At 41.0% G+C, this 19,175-nt stretch overlaps 1 protein-coding gene across 2 annotated transcripts in view; it reads right to left on the reverse strand.

Moving 5' to 3' along the window:
- Positions 1-7,675: 7,675 nt before the first annotated feature.
- upf3b (UPF3B regulator of nonsense mediated mRNA decay) overlaps positions 7,676-19,175 on the reverse strand; it is a 28,003-nt gene continuing 16,503 nt past the window's right edge. The window contains exons 5-10 of one of the 2 annotated variants that reach the window (XM_059976775.1): positions 18,401-18,514; positions 17,378-17,421; positions 17,077-17,268; positions 16,837-16,991; positions 13,991-14,294; positions 7,676-9,296 (exon numbers count right to left, since the gene is read on the reverse strand). In XM_059976775.1, coding sequence (XP_059832758.1) covers positions 9,132-9,296; positions 13,991-14,294; positions 16,837-16,991; positions 17,077-17,268; positions 17,378-17,421; positions 18,401-18,514 — 974 coding nt within the window. In that variant the 3' untranslated portion in view covers positions 7,676-9,131. Of the gene's footprint in view, positions 9,297-13,990; positions 14,298-16,836; positions 16,992-17,076; positions 17,269-17,377; positions 17,422-18,400; positions 18,515-19,175 lie in introns of both variants that reach the window. The other variant, XM_059976774.1, reaches the window with a different exon arrangement.

Below are 19,175 nucleotides of genomic sequence, written 5' to 3' on the forward strand. Positions count from 1 at the left end.
AACCACATCCCTAACAATCAACTTCAACATCTTCCCAATCACTGAGGTCAGACTAACTGCCCTATAAATTCCTTTCTACTGCCACTCTCCCTTCTTGAAGAATGGAGTGACATTTGCAACTTTCCAGTCCCCAGAATAATGCCAGATCTATTGATTCTAGAACAATCAATATTAATGTCTCCATAATTGCTTCAGTCACCTCTTTCAGAACCCTGGGGTGTACAACATCTGGTTCGGGTGATTTATCTACCTTCAGATCTTTCAGTTTCCCATGAACTTTTTCCCAAGTAATGGCAACTTCACGCACTTCTGCCCCCAACATTCAAACTTAGGCATACTGCCAGTGTCTTCCACAGTGAAGACTGACATAAAATACTTAAATTCATCTGCCATTTCTACATCTCATCATTTTCCAGTAGTCTGATATATATATTCTTACTCCTCTTTTACTCTTCATATTCACGGTTGTGCCATCCTACCCTTTAAAACACTTCTTTGGGATTCATCTATCCTGCTCCTTCCAAATTGTTCCCAGTAATTCCAGTTATTGCTGCTCTGCTGGGGTTCCCTTCCAATTAATTTTGGCCAGCTTCTCTCTCATGCCTTGGTAATTCTTTGTATTCCACTGCAATACTGATACATCTGACTTGAGCTTAAACTGCAGGATGAATTATTCAATATTATGATCACTGCATTTTACCTTAAGCTATCTAATCAATTCCAGTTCATTGCACAACACCAAATCCAGAATAGCTGATCACCTAGTGGGCTCAAACAGAAGCTGCCCTTAAAAGCCATCTTGTAGGCATTCTATAAATCCCCCCTCTTGGGATGCAGCACCAACCTGATTTTCCAAATATACCTGTATAATGAAACTTCCCCATGACTAACGTAACATTTCCCTTTTGAAACATCTTTCCTATCTCCTGTTGTAATTTGTTTCCCACATCCTGGCTACTGTTCGGAGACCAGAATACAACTCCCATCGGTTTCTTAGCTCTACCCACAATGATCCTACACCTTCCAATCCTTTGACACCTCTAAGGATTTGATTTCATTTTTTTATTAAACCAACAGAACCACGCCACTCTCTGCCAACCCATCTATCCTTTTGACAAAATGCATATTCTTTGACATTAAGCTCCTAGCTATAATCTTCCTTCGGCCATGACCAGTGATGCCCACATACCTGCCAATCTGTAACTGTTCATATACCTAATTCCATATACTGAATGCACTCAAATATAACATCACCCTTTTCAATTCTGTCTCCCCCTTTACAGTGGAACTGATCCCACTAACTGCAATTTTGCCCCATGTGAGGGCTGTCAGGGGGGAGGGGGAGAGGGAGGGGGAGGGGGAGGGGGAGGGGGAGGGGGAGGGGGAGGGAGAGAGGGAGAGGGAGAGGGAGAGGGAGAGGGAGAGGGAGAGGGAGAGGGAGAGGGAGAGGGAGAGGGAGAGGGAGAGGGAGAGGGAGAGGGAGAGGGAGAGGGAGAGGGAGAGGGAGAGGGAGAGGGAGAGGGAGAGGGAGAGGGAGAGGGAGAGGGAGAGGGAGAGGGAGAGGGAGAGGGAGAGGGAGAGGGAGAGGGAGAGGGAGAGGGAGAGGGAGAGGGAGAGGGAGAGGGAGAGGGAGAGGGAGAGGGAGAGGGAGAGGGAGAGGGAGAGGGAGAGGAGAGGGAGAGGGAGAGGGAGAGGGAGAGGGAGAGGGAGAGGGAGAGGGAGAGGGAGAGGGAGAGGGAGAGGGAGAGGGAGAGGGAGAGGGAGAGGGAGAGGGAGAGGGAGAGGGAGAGGGAGAGGGAGAGGGAGAGGGAGAGGGAGAGGGAGAGGGAGAGGGAGAGGGAGAGGGAGAGGGAGAGGGAGAGGGAGAGGGAGAGGGAGAGGGAGAGGGAGAGGGAGAGGGAGAGGGAGAGGGAGAGGGAGAGGGAGAGGAGAGGGAGAGGGAGAGGGAGAGGGAGAGGGAGAGGGAGAGGGAGAGGGAGAGGGAGAGGGAGAGGGAGAGGGAGAGGGAGAGGGAGAGGGAGAGGGAGAGGGAGAGGGAGAGGGAGAGGGAGAGGGAGAGGGAGAGGGAGAGGGAGAGGGAGAGGGAGAGGGAGAGGGAGAGGGAGAGGGAGAGGGAGAGGGAGAGGGAGAGGGAGAGGGAGAGGGAGAGGGAGAGGGAGAGGGAGAGGGAGAGGACAAACTATTTGACTCTGCAGCTTGTTTTGACTAAGGGGTCACTGGTTGGAACTTTCGAGTGCCCACAAGGCATCGAATAGTGGCTATCACGTTGTGTGATTGGGGCAACCTTGTGGAATCTATCTATGTGCTAACCCTTGCCTGGATGGTAGTTCCCTTTGAAGATGGTACCCCTGTGATAAGCTATTATTGGTGATAATTCGTAAGTGGATTTGGAACGACGACGACGACGGATAAAACCTATGGCGATTGTTATCCTGTTTTACCATTGTGGAACCTGTGGAATATGACATAAATGCCTTCTCTCAACATTCACCTTGGCTTACAAATACCTCTCTCACATCATTTAATCTGTCAATGAACTGAACTTTCATACCTTACCATCTCAAGATTTTAAGCCTGGTGCCCCAGAGCTCAATAGTTTGGGAGCTATATTATACACGTGTATACTTATAACACCGTTAACTTTCGATTATTCTTGTTTAAGTTGCTATATTAAGTAAATACTAATAAAGATAATGGTTTTAACATCAAAACCAGATTCCAGGCGTGGTCTATCGCTGCTGGTTCATTTAAACCGTTACGGGTACATAACACTATACTCTGCCCCTGTTTGTACACCAACTGTCCCATCCCCATTCCAAATCAGTTTAAATCCTGTCTGCTAGAATATTGGTCTCCTTAGGTTGAGGTGTAACCCATTTCTTTTGTACAGGTCGTACCTTCCCAAAAGAGATCCCAATGATCCAGAATCTGAACCCCTGCTCCCTGTACCAGCTCCACAACCACACATTTATCTGCCAACTGCTTCCATTCTTACCCTCACCAGCACGACACAGGCAGCCATCCAGCCATTACTACCCAGGCAGCTCTACTTTTCACTTTCTACCTAGCCCCTAAAATTTCTCGAGGACTTCCTTCCCTTTCCTACTGGTGTCATTGGCGCCAATATGTAGCAAGGCTTCTGGTTGCTCCCCCTCCCCCTCTAGAATGCAGTGGACTTGAGACATTCCTGACCAGGCACCTGGGAGGCAACATAACATCTGGGTGTCTCTTTTACATCCACAGAATCTTGTCTCTGTACCTCTAACTATAGAATTGCCTATCACTATCTCAGTCCTCTTTATCTCTCTTCTCTGGGGAGCCACAGAGGTAGACTCAGAACCAGAAACCCAACTTCTCCCCATTAGGTTGTCCACCTCAACAGTATCCAAAACTGTACTTATGGAGGGAAACTGCACAGGGGTACTCTATACTACTTGCCCATTTCTCTTCCTTTGCCTGACAGTCATCCAGTTACCTGCCTCCTGCAACTAGGGGTGACCACCTCCCTGTCTATCACTTCCTCATTCTCCCATATGAGCTGACGGTCATTGAGCTGCAGTTCCAGTTCCTTAACGCACTCGCTGAGATGCAGATGTGGTTATCTAAGAAGCAGTAGGTCTCTCAGAATTCCTACATCTTACACAAACAACATAACTTGGAGTATTTCTCACTGCTCTACGCTCAACAGATGAGGAATGAAGAATAAAGAAACTTACCAGATACTTACTTGCCCAAGCCTGATAAGCCAAAACCCCACCTTACTTTTATTTGCCCTTGCTAATGAATCCCACTGATTAGCTGCAGTTCAAACTCAGAAAACTACCACGAAGCACTGCTTTTTAAATCTTCCATCCTGGACCTCTGTGACATCGTCTCATGCTCCCGTTCACTGATCAGTTGCTGTTCAGACTCCTAGGTTCCTGAACCAGCGTGGATAACTACACTTTCCTCAACTCTGAACTGATTGCACAACCTACAGATACAAGGACTAAGTAAATTATGATCTCAGTACTATTTATTTATGTTTGCACCATGTTTTATTTTGGTATATTGGTTATTTGTCAGTCTAATTTTTCCTCTTTGATATTGTATTTCTTTGTTCTACTGTGAATGCCTGCAAGGGAAATTGAATCTCAAGGTAGTATAAGGTGACATATGTGTATTTTGATAATACATTTACTTTGAACTTTGAAACCAATCTTGATCTTCCAATGATTAGAAGGCTCAATGGGCCAGCTGGTGTAAGTCTGCACCTGCTTTGATGTATAGAAAAATAGAAAACATACGACACAATACAGGCCTTTCGGCCCACAAAGCTGTGCTGAACATGTCCCTACCTTGGAACTACCCAGGCTTTACCCATAGGCCTCTATTTTTCTAAGCTCAGAGGAGTTTATTCAAGAGGAAAGCACTTCCCATAAGAATTTACAAAGAGATGTTTCTTCATTTTCACCTTTAGTTCTTTCCCCAAATGTTTTAAACTAATGACTTCTATTACAGAAACTTGCTTCATCACATTTGCTTATCAAATACTTTTACCACTTTGAATAATATTTGCTTTATAATCTCATCACTCTCTCCACCAGGCTCATCCCTGATGTAATCCCAGTAAATCTGAGTCTTAATTAGAGATTTGTTATGGTTAAGGAAAAATAAACAACTATAATATTTTTTTCAAACATCAACTACAAAATGCAGCAGCAAGAGAAACCACATCGACACTACTGATCATCAGCAAGAAAAGCTCATCATTAAGATAACTTTCCTTTGTGGTCTATCAGCCAATCCAGTAAGTTGCTTTACATTCTGAGAACTGTGGTTGCACTAGTCAACAGTCTGTAACGAATATGATTCCCCTCCTACTACAGCTAGTTTCAAACAGATAACTTTAAATCAGTCAATTTTACAGATGACGTCAATGTTTTTAGTTTTAGTATTTTCTTCCTTTTTATCTCTTAAAGCAAAGGAAAAGAAACATCGCTTGTCTTTTGGGAAGTATGTTTTTGATTTTCAGAATCACAATATTTGCAACATGCTAAACATAGCAGCACATGAATTGTGTTGTGGTTGGTGTCTCTCTGAAAGAATCCAGTCACAGGAGTTGGAGATTACTGAGAGTTTAAAAAGGGAGAGTCAACCACATTGGCTGGTATAGTGTGACAAACAGGCTGGAGACGACAAGGATGTGGATTTCCTTTGGGAAGAGGACATTAGATGTTGTTTTAAGCTTAGATGGCTATGTGGGAAAGAAAAGCTAGATTAATCTTTAGTTTAAAAGGTTGATGCAGCATTGTCAGCCAAAGGGCCTGTATTGTGTTGCACTGTTCTGTGTTGTAATTCTGGGTAAAAATCAGACCATTTAACAGGCACAGGTGGCTTAATGATGCATGCAACTAGAGATTTGAGCTTCCTTCAGCACAAGGTGATTGGGTTGGCTGTCGGCAGCCAGTTCTGGAGCTGGCAAACCAATCAACATTTTCCAATTTGAACCCATGGTAACCACCAACAGTCATCTGGAGTAAATCTGGGGCATAAAATATACAGCCCCCTCCACAGAATATCAGGAGTGAAAAGGACAAATAACTTTGCAGCAGGTGGTATGTTAAAAATACATTAATGAGATTCATTGTATAAACAGGAACTGCAAATTATAATATTTAATTCAATGTTAAACAACATTTAGATGTTTCACAGTTGGTATGACTGACACTATATCTTTAAATTCTGTATTTATTTAATAATGGCTTCAAAACTATCACAGTGGGATTCAAATTCCAGTTCTCTGGATCAATGGTCAAGACTCCTGCGTCCTAATTCCGTAACAATTACTGTGTTACCAAACTTCTCTGCCTAATGAAATCTAGGTATGATATTCATACAGGTTTATATTTTTCATGATACGAGTGATGCAAGGCATAGTAGTGTGGATGATCAATCTTTTCCCCAGGGAAGAAATGTCAAATATCAGAGGGTAAAGGTTTAGAATGAGGGAGAAGCTTCAAGATTTGCAAGCCAAATTTTTAAAAAATGGAATTGCAGGTCCCTCAAATCACCAGCAGGTGAAGTAATAGAAGCAGTTATGATAGCATTTAGACAGATACAGGTAGTCCCCGCGTTACGAACGTCTGACTTACGGTCAACTCGTACTTACAAACCGAGGAAGGAGATCGCTGTCTGTCATCTTAAGTCGGATCGCGATGCTGTCCACCATTTTAAGTCATTGCCATTGACACTGTGTTGAGTGCGTAACTTTGTGTTTGGCTTAAATTTTTCTTAGCAAGATTCACCCTGACCCCGCCCCCCTCCCCGCTCCGGTCAGCTGGTGGCACAGTGAGATCAGTGCCGGGCTGGAGAACGGAGGTTTCTGAGTTTGATTTAGTAACAGAACATGCCCGTGCCGGGTTGATGTTGATCCAGTGACTCCTGTACCATCTGTGCCGGGTTGATGTCGAGCTCGCAACTCGACCCCGTAAAAAAAAACACTGCCACCTCCAGTTTAAATTCCCACATGGAATATCGTGGAGGATTAAATACCCAATCCCAGCACAGCCCCTACTTGTCCCATTTAACCTGTCTCAGTGCGGAGCAGTTTAGGACCCAGGGAATTCAGTGCGGTGGTCCTTAGGACCCAGTGGACCTTGGGAGACAGTGGAGGTCGGGACCCGCTGCCCGCAATGTTTCTGTTCCGTTGATGGGAAGCAATCACGATTGAAAATAAAATGGAAATAAAGCGTTTGGAAAGAGGTGAAACACCATCGGTCATTGGAAAAGCGTTAGGCTACAGTCGGTCAACGATCGAAACAATTTTAAAGAATAAAGGATAAAGTGAGAATAATGGAGCATGTGAAAGGCCCTGCCCCGATGAAAGCTACAATTATTACTAAGCAACGCAGTGGTTTAATTATTGGAATACATACATTTCTTAATTGTTTTATATGCATAGAAAGGTAAAATATATACTATATACTAAGACAAACGTTTGACTGACGCTAAATAATACCAGATGTATCTGTTCCGACTTACGTACAAATCTGACTTAAAGACGGACTCAGGAACTGAACTCGTTCGTAACCCGGGGACTGCCTGTATAATAAAAGACAGGGACTTGAGGGATATGGATCATTGCAGACAGAACTAGCTTTGCATTATGGTTAGCACAGACAATGTGGCCTGAAGGGCCATTTGTATGCTGCACGGAAGTTTTCAAAACAAAGTTCACTGGTTTATTTAAAAGATCCTTCTGGAATCTTTCAGGAAGTGTTTTGCAAGTTACTATAGAGATAAAGACTGTATCATGCGCTGTGCATTACGTGGATCACCAGGTGCCAGGATTATTGCACTGCAAACTTCTGTTGCTGATAACCCAGTAACCTTTGGTTTCAAAGGATTCTGATAGAACAAATATGGAGAAACTACAAAATCCTCGAACAAATATGGAGAAACTACAAAATCCTCGAATTCCTTTACACTCAGGACTGGAATACTACAGAAACAGATTTCACAGCAATTTTAAAGTATTACTTGAAGGACGACTAATTTCAAAGGCCATAGGAATAAAGTCTGTAAATGAAAACAGCTCTTTAAGATTAAGGTATATATGCTGTCTCCTTTTGCAAGCTTCTATAGTCTAAAATGCCGTTAAACTACTGAGGTTTGGATAAATTAAGACTCAACACATTGGCATGGGTATTTATTGATCGCAAGTGTTCAACACTATTGAAAAATATAAACAAACACACAAACAAATTAGGAAAGAATATATCACCTTGAGAATGTAGTAAAAGTTTCAGCTTTCAATAGATGGAATTATTACAACAGCTCTGTTCTTGGAATGTACAAACAGATTTGCAACATTTGTTTTAAAAGTAAAGCCAAAAAAAGTTTGTTGATGCAGGTTTAGCATTTGTTTTTACTTCAGATCCTGAAGAACAACGTCTACAAGATACTAAACATGAAATGCTGGAACTGGCAATGTTACAAATCAGGATCAAGAAACAGGCTCCAAAGTTTTCTTTCTCATTTTACTACGCATGATCCAAATCCATTTACTTAGTAAATCACAAACAGTCTTAAAGGATTAGTCACCAAACAGGTTTGTTCTGTCAGCCATCCAGCTCTCTCAAAACAAAAACTCAAATCAACATTTTCCCAACTCAAGGATCTGATTACCATTCTAGCAACTGTTAAAAAGCACACACACACCCCTCAGATTTCCTAATGCAACAGACTCCTGGTTACCAAGCTTACTGGCACCCTCTATTGGTTGACTAGGGAACAACATCGTAGGGGACTTCCCAAGGCACAGGAAGAAAGAGGAAATTGTACAGAGAGCAGATTATCGATTCATACTCATCCCTTAATGAATCATTTTCAGCTACCCTCATGTTCATGATTGAACACAATTTGGATCATGAGCACTGGACTGGCACAGCAATACGAAAGTACACTTAGATTTTAAGCACAAATCACTGGAACCAGTTGATTAGATTTAAAACTGAAGCATTACATGATCTCCAATACAAATTGCAACTGATATACCTTAGACAGGTAGAAAGCTAATGATACAGCACCTATAACAAGTATGAAAGAACAATTTTATTTTACTCCCTTGGGCCTTTTCATTGATCTTCCCACCACAGATGGAATCTATTAAGGCCATGAAGAATTTGGTCTCTCATATTCTAACCTGCAATGTGGAACTAAAATTTATATCAACTTACAGCTCAGGTAAGTTATTAGCATTTTCTGCTGTAATTCTGCTGTAGCCACCAGAACACGTCCTTTCTACTTGCCTCTCCTGAAGTAAATAATGGGATATCATTAGCTCATTATCAAAGCTGTTGGCTAGTACATTTTCAGAGTTACTAGCATCTGTCTAGTAAGCACATCTAATTTACATCCCAGTTTTCTCCAACTGCAACAATCTTGCACATCAGTAACCTGTCACAACTGTGATGGCAAAAGAAACCTCCATTCTTAATATTGGGAAATTACCAGTTTCAAACGTTTTAATCTGACAAGCAACGCACCATTCTCATTCTCCAAGCTCATCTCCAATAAGGGCACTTTTGAATTTCCCCATACGGCTGGCATACTGTGATTTCTCAATCACTGAACGGGCAGCAGCCTTTTCATTCCTCGTTCGCCTTTTCAGCAATGTTTCCAGAAGCCTCAGGCTCTTTTTTCTCCTCGCTTTCTTCTGCTGGCTTTATGCTGCTTTCGCTAGACTTTGAAAATGCCACTAAGCGGCTGCGGCTCCGCGCCCCTGGCTGGTACAGCTGCATGGTAGGGCGGTCCTGGAAAGAAATAAAAGACATGAAAGCACAGAACTTGAATTGTTAACCATTCCTCTCTTTGTAGATGCCACTTGATCTGTTGAGATTTTACAGTCTTTAGCTCAATATGGTAAGAATTATTTGCACATTTTATAAAGTGTTTACTCTTTACACCATCTTGCAAAATAATACAAGTCCAGCTGTTTTGTTCATTGTAATGGAATAAAACAATTCAGATACATTTCCGGCAAAAGTTACGGCAGAGCTTTAGTAACTGGGAGAGGCAGTAAAAGGACCACGTGAGTTCCAATGAACAATGACTGATTTGTAAAATTATAGCAATTTAATATTTCAGTGGTTTGATGTTAAATTCCTAGATTAAAAATCCATTATGTAAAGACTGAGTTATATTAGAAAATATTCAGAGAGCTTACTCAAGAGAAATATTAAAAATAAATTTGATAAATGTCACTCAGTATGGCAGGTTGAGCTACGGCCCATTAAGAGCATTCTGACTGCATCATGGGCTGGTATGGAAACTCCAATGCACAGTTCCTTCACAGGTGTAACTCTCCCCATAAGGACATATCCAAAAGGCAAATGTCTCAGGAAGGTGACATCCATCAACAGGGACCCCACCGTCCAGGTGAAACCTTTTTCTTGATGTTGCCAGACAGGAGATATGGGAGCCTGAAAACCCAGACAAAGTTCAACAACAACTTCTTCCCCACTGCCATCAGGTTCTTTAACTGAACTGACCGGCAAAAACCCAATTCTACTTAGAACTATATTCCTGCTCTCTCCCACAATGTACATTTATTTTGTCATGTATAATTGATGTCAATTTAAGATTATTAACTTGTATAATGTACTGTGCTGCTGCAGAAAGCTGATTTTCAAGGTGTTTATACCCTGTCTATACAATAAAAACTTGAGTGCAAACCTTTGGTTTTCCAGGGGAATTCACGCTTGCCTTTCATAGACAACAATAAGCACAGTGAGTGTTATTAGCTGAAGGAACCGAAGCAGCATTTAACCTCTCTGCAGTACATCAGAATTAGGTTTAATATCACTGACGTAAGTAATAACATTTGTTATATGGCAGTATAGACAATAGATAAATACTAAAGTATATAGTATACTAAAGTAAATAATATATAGATAAATACTAAAGAAATATACACACAAAAAATAAGTAGTGCAAAAAGAACAGAAATAGTGAAGTGGTGTTAATAGGTGGTCCACTGTCCATTTAGAAATCTGATAGCAGAGAACAACATGGATGACACAACATGGCAGTAACTAGGTATAGGTAGAAATGATGGGACCTGGTCTGTGCAGGAGGAATGTACCAATTCCACACGAGTTCCCAATGAATTTTACATTCAATTGGTATTCTTTACTAGCAAGGGTGACAGCTTCTCTGGGAGCTGCAGCCAAAGTCCAGTTCAGATCCAAATAGGTGGTCAGCTGCAGACAGCAAAATCAATTGAAATCAGATTGAATTACCTGCAGTCACAGACGTGCCAAGTTGGCATGTTGCTTTTCTGGTGCTGGGGTGTGAACTGTGTCATTGAACAGTTGCACAACATTCTGATTGAAGACAGGAATCAGCCAGAGGCACAGTGCCTACAAAAAGTATCTTAGTCCCCTTGGAAGTTTTCATATTTTATTGTTTTACAACATTGAATCATAGTGGATTTAATTTGGCTTTTTTGACACTGATCAACAAAAAAAATCTTTCATGTCGAAGTGAAAACAGATCTCTACAAAGTTATCTAAATTAATTACAAATATAAAACACAAAATTGCAGAAGTATTTACCCCTTTAATATGACACATCAAATAATCACTGGTGCAGTCAATTAGTTTTAGAAGACACATTAGTTATGTGGCCATCTGTTTTTGGAGACCCATGGTCAAGGTGTTTCAATTGACTGTACTAAAAATACATCTGTATCTAGAAGATCCAACTGCTGGTGAGTCAGTTCCTGACAAAAACTACACGATAAAGACAAAAAAAAAACAAAGTAACTCTGTGAAAAGGTTATTGAAAAGCACAAAACAGGAGATGGGCACAAGGAAATTTCTGAGTCACTGAATATCCTTTGGAATACAGTCAAGTCAATCATCAGGAAATGGAAAGAATATGGCACAGCTGTAAATCTGCCTAAAGCAAGCCACCCTCAAATTGAGTGACCATGCAAGAAGGGGATTAGTGATGGAGGCCACCAAAAGACCTAGGACAACTCTGGAAGAGTTGCAGTCTTCAGTGGCTGAAATGGGAGAGACTGCACATAAACAGCTGTTGCCCGAGTGCTTCACTAATCACAGCTTTAATTGAGAATGGCAAAGAAAAGGCCACTGTTGGGAAAAAAACACTCATGAAATCTTGGCTAGAATTTCCCAGAAGGCATGTGGAAGACTTTGAAGTCAGCTGGAAGATACTTCTATGGTCTGATTAAACCAAAATAATGCTTTTTGGCCATCAGGCTAAATGCTATGTTTGCCGTAAGCCAAACACTGCACGCCATCAATAGCACATCATCCCTACTGTGAAGCACGGTGGTGGCTGCATCATGCTGTGGGGATGCTTCACTGCAGCAGGCCCTGGAAGGCTTGTGAAGGTAGAGGGTAAAATGAATGCAGCAAAATACAGGGAAATCCTGGAGGAAAAACTGATATAGTCTGCAAGAGAACTGCGACTTGGGAGAAGATTTGTTTTCCAGCAAGTCAGTGACTCCAAGCATAAACCCAAAGCTACACAGGAATGGCTTAAAAACAACAGTTAATGTCCTATAGTGGCCAAGTCAAAGTCCAGACCTCAATCTAATTGAAAATTTGACTTGAAAAGGGCTGTTCACTCATGATCTCCATGTAATCTGATAGAGATATATCCACAAACTCAAGGCTGTAATTGCTGCCAAAGGTGCATCCACTAAATACTGACTTGAAAGGGGGATGAGTAACTATGCAATCTACTTTGTGTTTAATAACTGTAATAAATTTAGACCAACTTGTAGAAATTTGTTTTCACTGTGACACAAGAGTCTTTTCTGTTGATCAGTATCAAAAGTCCAAACTAAATCTACTGTGTTGTAAAACAATAAACCATGAAAACTTCCAAGGTGGCTGAATACTTTTTATGAGCACTGTACCAATAACTTAACCACAAAAGAGAATCAACAAGGAAATTAGTTTGCTGGAAAAGAGATTCAAAAGGACAACTTCAATGAAATTCAAATGTCCATGTGTATTAATGGGGCAACAGGACAGGTGGTGTATATTAAACCACAGTGAACAGCATCATTTGCACCAGCGTTGCCCTGGGAGCACCCTGCAAATGTTGCCAACATAGTGTTCCCACAACCTCACACATATTTGGAATGTAGGAGGAAACTGAAACACCCAGAGGGAACTCATGCAGTCATGGGGAAAGCAAACCTCACCAACAGTGGCTAGAATTGAACCCCGATGTTACTGCTAGCTAAAAAACTTTACACTAACTACTACCCTACCATGCCGGCCAAGGATAGTACAGATGAAGCTTGCAGGGAGGAGGGCATCAGATTCCTGGACTCGTTTTGGTCAGCAGGGTTTGGGAGAAGGGAAAATAAACTGGAAAGCCATGGACCAGTACAAGATGGACACCCTTGTAGGCAAAAGGAGCATCAATGAGAGTTATTATGGTGGTTGAGGGCGAGGTATAAAAGTTCTATTTGGACAAAGCTAAAACTTTACCTACATTGCGTGTGATTAAGAATGAACAGCAAACCACTGCTTTGCGGCAAATCAACGGTCAAAAACATTCAAGGTGAGGAGTAAAATCTGTTATGCTTTTTACACAAAACAAGTTAGAACTCCCAAAAACCAAACGCTCATTGTGTCCACATTATAAAATACAAGACTAGTTTATTCGTCACATGTACATCAAAACATACAGTGAAATTAGTGATGACTCTGCTGGGGAAGATGTTGACACACTTCTGAAGCCAATATGGCATGCGTAAAACTGACTAAATCTAATCCACAAATCTTTGGAATATGAGAGAAAATCAGAGCACCTGGAGGAAACCCTTATGGCAATGGGGAGAATGTACAAACTCCCTGTAGATAGCAGCAGGAATCAAACTGATCGATAATCACCAGCACTGTACAACATTTCAGTAACTGTTACTTTAACTATAGCCAACTTGGGGCAGCAGGATAGTGTAACACCAACAAGGACTTACAAGAATGATCCTAACTCAGTGCAGAAGGCTCAAAGAATGTTTAAGGATTTTACAAGGAATGTTAAAGACCAGCTTTGCCTACACTGGGAATGGTTTGTCGACAACAGAAGGTCCAATGTGATTTCGTCAAGGGTACAAAACTATGAAACTTACTTAGGAAAAGTGGTAAGAACACGTTTACTTATTAGAGGAGTCAATAGTTAGTATAGTCCAACAATAGGAAAAATAACATTATAAGTAACAAGATTCACATAAATGATTGTTTCTATTTATCTGGCCCACTCATTTCATTTTAAAAACACATCTGGATGAGCATTTGGCTATCACAAGAGCTGGAAAATGGAACAAATCTCAATGGCTCTTCTTCAGCCAATAATAGCACAGGGCAAAATAGCAGAAATTCATACTAGGTCAAGAATTTCCAACCTTTAGAGTACCAGGAGGTGCACGTTTTACCTGTCAGTAAAAGAAATTATGCTGTACCTTATTTCTGATTCGTTCTTTTTTTATTGCAGTTTCCTCCTTCTTATCCTCTTTTCCCTTCTCTAATTTGTCGTAACTTGCTGTAATCTCCAAGCTCTCCCTTTTCCTGGCTTTTTCATTTGACTGATCCTTCTCCTTCTTTATATCTTCATCTTTTTTCCTGAAAGGCTTGTCAGCCTCACACCGTTCCCTCAGCTTCCTGCGGTCTTCCTCCTGGCGTTTCTGACGTTCTTTCTCCTTCATTCTCCTCTCGCGTTCCCTTTCCTCTTTCTCTCGGTACTCTCTTCCGCCATCGTCCTCAAACCTACTGGGTCCGAACAAAGCAAAACTCATTCAAGTCTCTAAAACAAAAGCTTCTAATTAAGAAAACAGTTATTATGCTATGGTGTCAAAATGCCTGCTGTGACACGTCTGGTGTGGTAATGTAATTTGTAGCGCTTGTCACTCTTTCAGCTCCACCGATGGCTAACAGTCTCGTAAAAAGGAGAGCCAAATGTGTAAATTCTCCCTGCTACTATGTAGCACCTCCTCGCTGATAAGACATGGAAACTGAACTCCTGGATTGGGTGTCTATATAATAAATGGCAGGTGATTAGGGAGCTTAAAGTAAAAGAACCCCCAGTGGCAGTGATCACAATATGATTGATTTCAACTTGAAATTTGATGGGGAGAAAGTAAAGTCTGATGCAGCAGTATTTCAGTGGAGTAAAGAAAATTACAGTCACATGAGAGGAGTTGGCCAAAGTAAATTGGAAGGAGATGCTGGCAGGGATGCCAGCAGAGCAGCAATGGCATGAGTTTCCGGGAAAAATGAGGAAGGTGCAGGATAGATGTAGATCTTCTAAAATGAATGCTAACCTTGCATTTAACTTCTTCACCACTGACTGAACCTGCAAATTAACCTTTAGGGTGTTCTACACAGGGGCTCAAAAGTCCCTTTGCATCTCCCCATTTAGAAAATATTTTAGGAACATTTGATGGCTCTGGATCTGTGTTCACTGGAATGTAGAAAGGTGGGGTGGGGGGTGGAATCTCATTGAAACCTTTTAAACGTTGAAAGGCCTAGACAGAGTAGATGTGAAAAGAACATTTCCTATGGTGGGGGATTCGAGGAGAAGAGAGCAAAGCATCAGGATAGAGGGGCATCCATTTTTGATTAAGATGTGGAGAAATTTCTTTAGCCTGAAGGTAGTGAATTTGTGGAATATATTACCATGGGCAGCTGTGGAGCCCAGGTCGTTGGGTGTATTTGCCAGGAAAATTGGCGTATCTGAAATGCCAGTATTCATTATGGATTTCTACATGACCCAGGATGAAGAGACCTGTTCACAGGGCAGCTGAGTCAACCACTATGTTGTAGAAGATAAAGGCCAGACCAGAAACAAATAAATAGCTTTTAGTTTCTAATTTCCAATCTGCTGTGGTGGGACTGGTTCTAAGCACAAATGATTATAAGACCATAAGACATAGGAGCAGAATTAAGCTAGTCAGCTCATCGAGTCTGCTCCACCATTCCATAATGGCCAATTTATTATCTCTCTCAACCCCATTCTCCTGGTCTTTTACCTGTAACATTTGATGACCTTACCAATCAACAGCCTATTAACCTCCACTTTATACCGAACAGGCTTGATGGCCAAATGGTGTAATTCTGCTCCTAATGTCTTATGGTCTATGTATACACAATGACTTGACCTCCACACCATGTGTCAATGAATTGCAGGTTCACCACTCTCTCATTACAGAAATTCTTCCCCATCTCTATTCAGAGGCTGTGCGCCCTCTAGTATTAGACTCATTCCCCATAGTGGGCATCCTCTCCATATCTACCCTGTACAGGCCTTCCAATATTCAATAGGTTTCAATGAGATCCCAATCACCTCCCCCCCCCCCCCCATCTCCTCATTCTTCTAAACGGCAGTGAGTACAGGCCTAGAGCCATTAAACGCTCTTCATGCTTTAACCCCATCATTCCTGGGATCATTCTCATGAACCCTCCCCTTTTGATCTCTACCATTGCCATCATACCCTTTCTTAGGTATGTGGTCCCAAAACTGCTCACAATACACCAAGAACAGTCTGACCAGTGCCTGATAAAGACTCAGCATCACATCCTTGCTCTTCTACTGCAGTAGTCTTGAAATGAACGCTAACATTGCAATTGCCGTCCTTATCACCGACACAACTTCAAGGGTGCAATTTAATGTCAGAGAAATATATACAAAATACATCCTGAAATGCTTTTTCTTCACAACCACCCACAAAAACAGGGTACCCCAAAGAATGAATGATAGTTAAATGTTAGAACTCCAAAGACCCCCCCACCAGCTCCTCCTTCCTGCATGCAACTGGCAGTGAGTAATAATCCCCCCATCCCCACCAGCAAAAAAAAGCATCGACACCGCCACCGAGCACTGAAGTGTGAGCAAAGCAATAGCAAAGACAGAGTTAACCCAAAGACTTCGTGTTTCACCTGGTATTCGATATACTGCAGGTTCTCGCTCTCCCCAGTAACGGAGAAAGAGATGTCTCCATTTTCCCTTCAGGGAATCTTGCACGAGGACTCCCAAGTTCCCTTGCACCTCTGATTTACACCGTTTAGAAATTATGAATCTAGTATTGCAACCACTATGCTGTAGCAGCCTTCAAAGTCTATTGCGAGAAAAAAGCCAAAGGCTGTTTGGCAAAGATTGACAAAAGCAGCCTTTATAAAAGTCTGCAGGGAAGATCACTACTTGTGGTTCTCTGTACTCTAGCACTGATTTATAATCACAGGTAAAGAAATACATTTACTGAAACAAATAGCAAAACAACAGATACAATTAATTCCATTTAGTCCCACGTACTTTTTTCCTTTATCATCCTTGATGGAACTCTCCAGTCTTTTTCCCTGGGCAATGAATGACCTGTCTTCTTTAGCCCTTTCTCTGTCCAGTTTCTTTAGTTTGTCCTTTGGCTTTTCCATGCAGGAGTCATCCCCTTTTTCTGGCTTCTTCAGAAGCTACAAATCCATTGAGATATATGCCCGTTACATATTTTATTGGTTAATATAGCAATTTTGTAGATGTACTGACATTATAGTGCACCTTTATCTTTGGTTCATCCTTTGATCGATCCTTTTCTTTGTCAAACCCTTTTTCTACCATCTTCTTTTGTTTCTCTGTTTCCCTCCTTTTCCGCCTTTCATCCTCTCTCCATTTTCTTCTTTCTTCTTCTCGAAGTCTCCTTTTTTCCAGCTCCCGTCTCCTCCTTTCTTCTCGTTTTTCCTCTCTTATTCTCTGGTAGAGAAAACAATAACACATTCATTCATTAACAGCATGTATGAGGGAAATAACACTAATTTTCAAAATAACAAATTGAGGGGGGGGGGGGGGGGTGGATCTTTACCTGCTTAGTTTTCACATAGTCCAGAAGAGGTGTTGTTTTCTTGGCTGTGAATTAAAAATATTATCCATTTAGACTATTGCAAAAACTTCTGAATATTAGAGAAAATGCCGAATAAACCTTATACACTGACATGTAGCACAACTCAGGGAAAATTACTGCTCAAGAAAAAAGTACAAACGGTTATCAGTACACAGTGTCTTTGTAAAAGACCCAAGATACACAAAAAGCTCCATTAGCATTAATGCTGTATTTCTGAAGTGCATGAACGTAATTGGGAGCAGATGGTAACAAGCAGAAACATAGGACTCCCTAATCATAAATCAGGAATACACCATTAACAAAATACATATTGTTTTAAATAATAGCAACTCAAGTCCATGTACACAAGCATTCAATGTTAGGCCTATTTACATATTAATTAAAACTACCAAAACACATTATTGCTTGTTATTAAATTAGCAAACTTTTACAACTCACCTTAGAAGAACGAAACCTGCCATTACCCTTATATGCTCAAAATTATACCAGAAATCATTTTTTTTTTATTTAGAGATACAGCAGGGAAAAGGCCCTTCCAATCCACCAAATCGCACCAACCAGCAACCCACCAAGCTAGCCAAATCACAAGACAATTTATGATGACCCCACTAACCTTCTTTGGACCGTGGGAGGAAACCCACAGACACACAGGAAGGAATGTACAGACTTTTTTTTAAAATACAGAGGACACCAGAATTGAAATCTGATGCCCCAAGTTGTAATATCATGTTAACCACGACACCATTGTGGTGGCCTAAGTTGATGGTTCTTTTTGATCAAAGACAATAGAGCAAACTGCTTTTATTGTAGACCTTCATTAATTATTATAACAAAAAAGTTTCATTTATGGAAAAGCATTCAGTATTAAAGAGCACAAGATTATTTAAAGCAATAATTTAGAGAATTATCATTTCTGCAACTCTTTTATAAACAAGCAAATAAAGATTTGGAAGCTTTAGATTTTTTTGAAGCAGTTCTATTTACCCGCCAGTTCTTTTGTTTTTGCTTCAATTTCCTCCAGAAGTGTTTCAGGATTGTTTGAATTTTTCTCATCGTCCATATTATTATAACTCTCCAAAAACTTCTTGTATTCAGGATCTGATATATATAAAAAAATACAAAACAGTGAGCACAAGTTCAGCTAATTCCAAAGCAAACTCAATCAAAATCGAAACAATTAATTCAAGGTCTTCTGTTTTAGAAAAACTGCTCAATTTCCCTTATCAGAAAGGCATTACAAACTTCTACAACTTGGACGATAGGATCATTCAGAACTGCCATGGAAATATATGAACTTTGATCTCCAGATCAGCACCTTGCGTTTGCTTGGCACTTATTCCCACAGTGGATCAGGGACAAAATATCGCCAACCACTACAAGGTACTATGTATTGAGCTTCGAAATAATTTTTTACCGGACCTATAATACACAAACTTAGTATTCTAGCAAAGAGTTAACTTGAACTTTGTACCTGTAAGCCCAAGTAGGATTCAAACCTGTAATCTGAACTTCAGAAGGGAGAAGTTTTAATCTCCAAGCCAGTGAAATAAACAGGAATTTTTTAAAAAATGAATCTAACACACTGCAAATCTTTTCCCCCATAATTGATACAACACAATTTTAAAGTGCATATATTAAATCAACATGGTGATAGCAACTAGGAGCACTGGTCTCCTCACTAGAAAACCCAAGTCTTAAGAATTGGTACTCCCTGATCTCCTAACAAAATCTGTATTTTAATGCCACTTTCTTCAGTCAA

The sequence above is a fragment of the Hypanus sabinus genome, chromosome 8, assembly GCF_030144855.1.
Source record: "Hypanus sabinus isolate sHypSab1 chromosome 8, sHypSab1.hap1, whole genome shotgun sequence".
In the NCBI taxonomy this organism is placed as follows: Eukaryota; Metazoa; Chordata; class Chondrichthyes; order Myliobatiformes; family Dasyatidae; genus Hypanus; species Hypanus sabinus.